This window comes from Priapulus caudatus, unplaced genomic scaffold (assembly GCF_000485595.1).
Source record: "Priapulus caudatus unplaced genomic scaffold, Priapulus_caudatus-5.0.1 Scaffold132, whole genome shotgun sequence".
Taxonomy (NCBI): Eukaryota; Metazoa; Priapulida; class Priapulimorpha; order Priapulimorphida; family Priapulidae; genus Priapulus; species Priapulus caudatus.
In genome coordinates this window covers 8,440-10,696 of record NW_014577193.1, presented here as the reverse complement: position 1 = coordinate 10,696, position 2,257 = coordinate 8,440, and the positions used below count along the sequence as shown (strand labels likewise).

The window sequence follows — 2,257 nt, the reverse complement described above, 5'->3', positions numbered from 1 at the left end:
GATATTATTATATTTCCTGTGTATGCGTAAGGTGTATTGTATAAGCTGTGTTACTCTAGTCCTACGATTTTATAAGGTAAAATAGACGGTACCAATGTGTGCTTATGAATTTACTGTGTTGCTGGATAATATAAAAAAAAACATTAATTTCAAACTCAGGAATACAATTTTATTGTTGGAACTTCAAAATTAAATTCTATCAAAATATTACATGTTTCGTGCAGTAATTGTCTACTGTAAGCAGAAGTCTGCGTAAACAGCAAGTATTGCATACTCGCATATCTCTAAACATTCGCATCTACTCATTAGTTCTACTAAATCTACTAAATCTACTAAATGGTTCGCATACGCCGTCGACTGCAAAGAAGTATCGGTTGGTAGCCGCAAGTGATTAAGTGATTGTTGTTATGTAACAGGACTTCGGCTCATTCTTAAACGGTGCGTATATAAGCTGTGGCAGTAAGAGGGGCAACTCCGTAGTCGTAAATCGTCGTTGGTAGCCGACAATATCATGAGATGTGTCGCTTAGTGTACGATCTGACGTCTTCCCGCCGGACAGTGAAGGTCGAAGGGTCAATGTTTTCAAGCAACTCTTCCTTCGACGTCTGCGCGGCGCGTGGCAACGTCCGTGGACGTCGAACGGCTTACTCAGTAGCGCAGCCGAGGCAGCTGCAGCTCAGCGGGTTTCTAGAATGCGAGAGATCGCGAAAGACATGCGTAAAGATGAGGCCTATACTAATAGTTCTCAAGCTTTCCTGAACCGCGGTGGCAAGTAGAAGCACGTTGTTGCACGTGCGGCGTCCGGAATGCTCTCGCTATGAACTCTTCGACAAACGCTGGTATTTCTGTCTGCTGCGCGGGGGAGGGGGGGGGGGGGTGAGATGCTGGCGGCACCTTGGTTGTATGTAGTACTTAATTTATAATGTCATACATATATGTATGTATATGAATAAGTTATGTATATATATATATCACCAGGCTTTTCATACATTCTCGTATTATTTAGGCGATTCAGGAACATTCGGGAACGTCTAAGAAGTATACCGGATATGTCGGTGTATATGCTCCAGCTCTCCGGATAAAGCGAGAGATCAAATATGTCCTGCTCCAGATGGCTGAGCTTGTTGTAGAAAAGGTACACTATACTTAATCGGGGCAGTCCGTGGAAGGCTCCTACCTCGATCGTCTCCAGGTCGAAATTAGCGATAATGTCAAGCATCTGTGCAATAAATACCAGATAATTATTGAACGGAATAGGTAAACATTATGGAGCGTTGCGGTAACAGAGTGCAGCCTATATAACTATTTTTTTGTCGAAACTACTAAACGTTTCTATATCAGAGCTGTCGGAAGACAGCACACGCTGACGAGGTTATTCATATGCTGCGTAACAAAACCTCACAATTAACTGATTTCGCAATAGCTTATTAAAATCCACAGTGAGGATTCATTGTACTAGTACCCATTGGTAAACTCGCAAATTTGTTTAATCCGGATTAGATCGCAACTTGCCTCTAGCTTGTTTAATCCCGCGAATGCTCCGGCTTTAATAGAAGTTAGCTTGTTCTTAAATAGTTTCAAGAAAGTAATGCCGTCTGTGTTTTCGAAGGCCCCTGCATCGATGCGGCCGATGCTATTGTATTCTAGATCAAGATTGGACACTTTTCTCAATCCGGAGAAGGTGCCCGCTTCGAGAGCGTGCAGATTATTGTATTCCAGCATCATCGTGTAGAGTTGTCCCATTTCGGCAAAGAGCCCCGGTTCGATGAACCCGATTTTGTTATGCGACAAGTCCAAGTACTGAAACAGTTTAGGGATGAAATCGGCTTAGGACAGGACAATGGTGCAGTAGCCACTAATGTTTTAAAATGCGAGTGTGAGATTGCGGTTGGACAAACGATAGAAATGGCATCACGCGATCGTGGGGTGAAACACTGCGTAATAAACACACTGTGAAGTTACTAACACTCTCATGGCAGCTCATGGCCGTTAAATGAATGTGTACCTCTAGTGTTGATAGACCTTCCAGCGCGTTGGGTGCAATGGTAGTAAGCGAGCCGAATTCTAGAAAGAGCCTACGTAGTCGCGTGAAGGGGGAGAATATTCTGTTAGGCAGCGTGGTGAAGCGATTGTAGCTGAGATGCAGATATTCTGAAAATAATGATAGAAATTATCATCCGTGTCACATCGAGATTCGCCTGAAATGATTGTCATCTATCTTTACTCCTTATTTTTTTTCATCAGGACAGAGCTCTCT

The 2,257-nt window shown here is 43.1% G+C and overlaps 1 protein-coding gene across 1 annotated transcript; it reads right to left on the bottom strand.

Moving 5' to 3' along the window:
- Positions 1-610: 610 nt before the first annotated feature.
- On the bottom strand, positions 611-2,151 carry LOC106805882 (leucine-rich repeat and immunoglobulin-like domain containing-NOGO receptor-interacting protein 4; the record flags this gene model as incomplete). The annotated part of the gene is made up of 4 exons (XM_014807651.1): positions 611-687; positions 1,045-1,219; positions 1,513-1,800; positions 2,006-2,151. Coding segments are annotated over 4 exons (620 nt in total), but the record flags the coding sequence as incomplete, so codon positions are not given.
- Between the last annotated feature and the right edge of the window lie 106 nt (positions 2,152-2,257).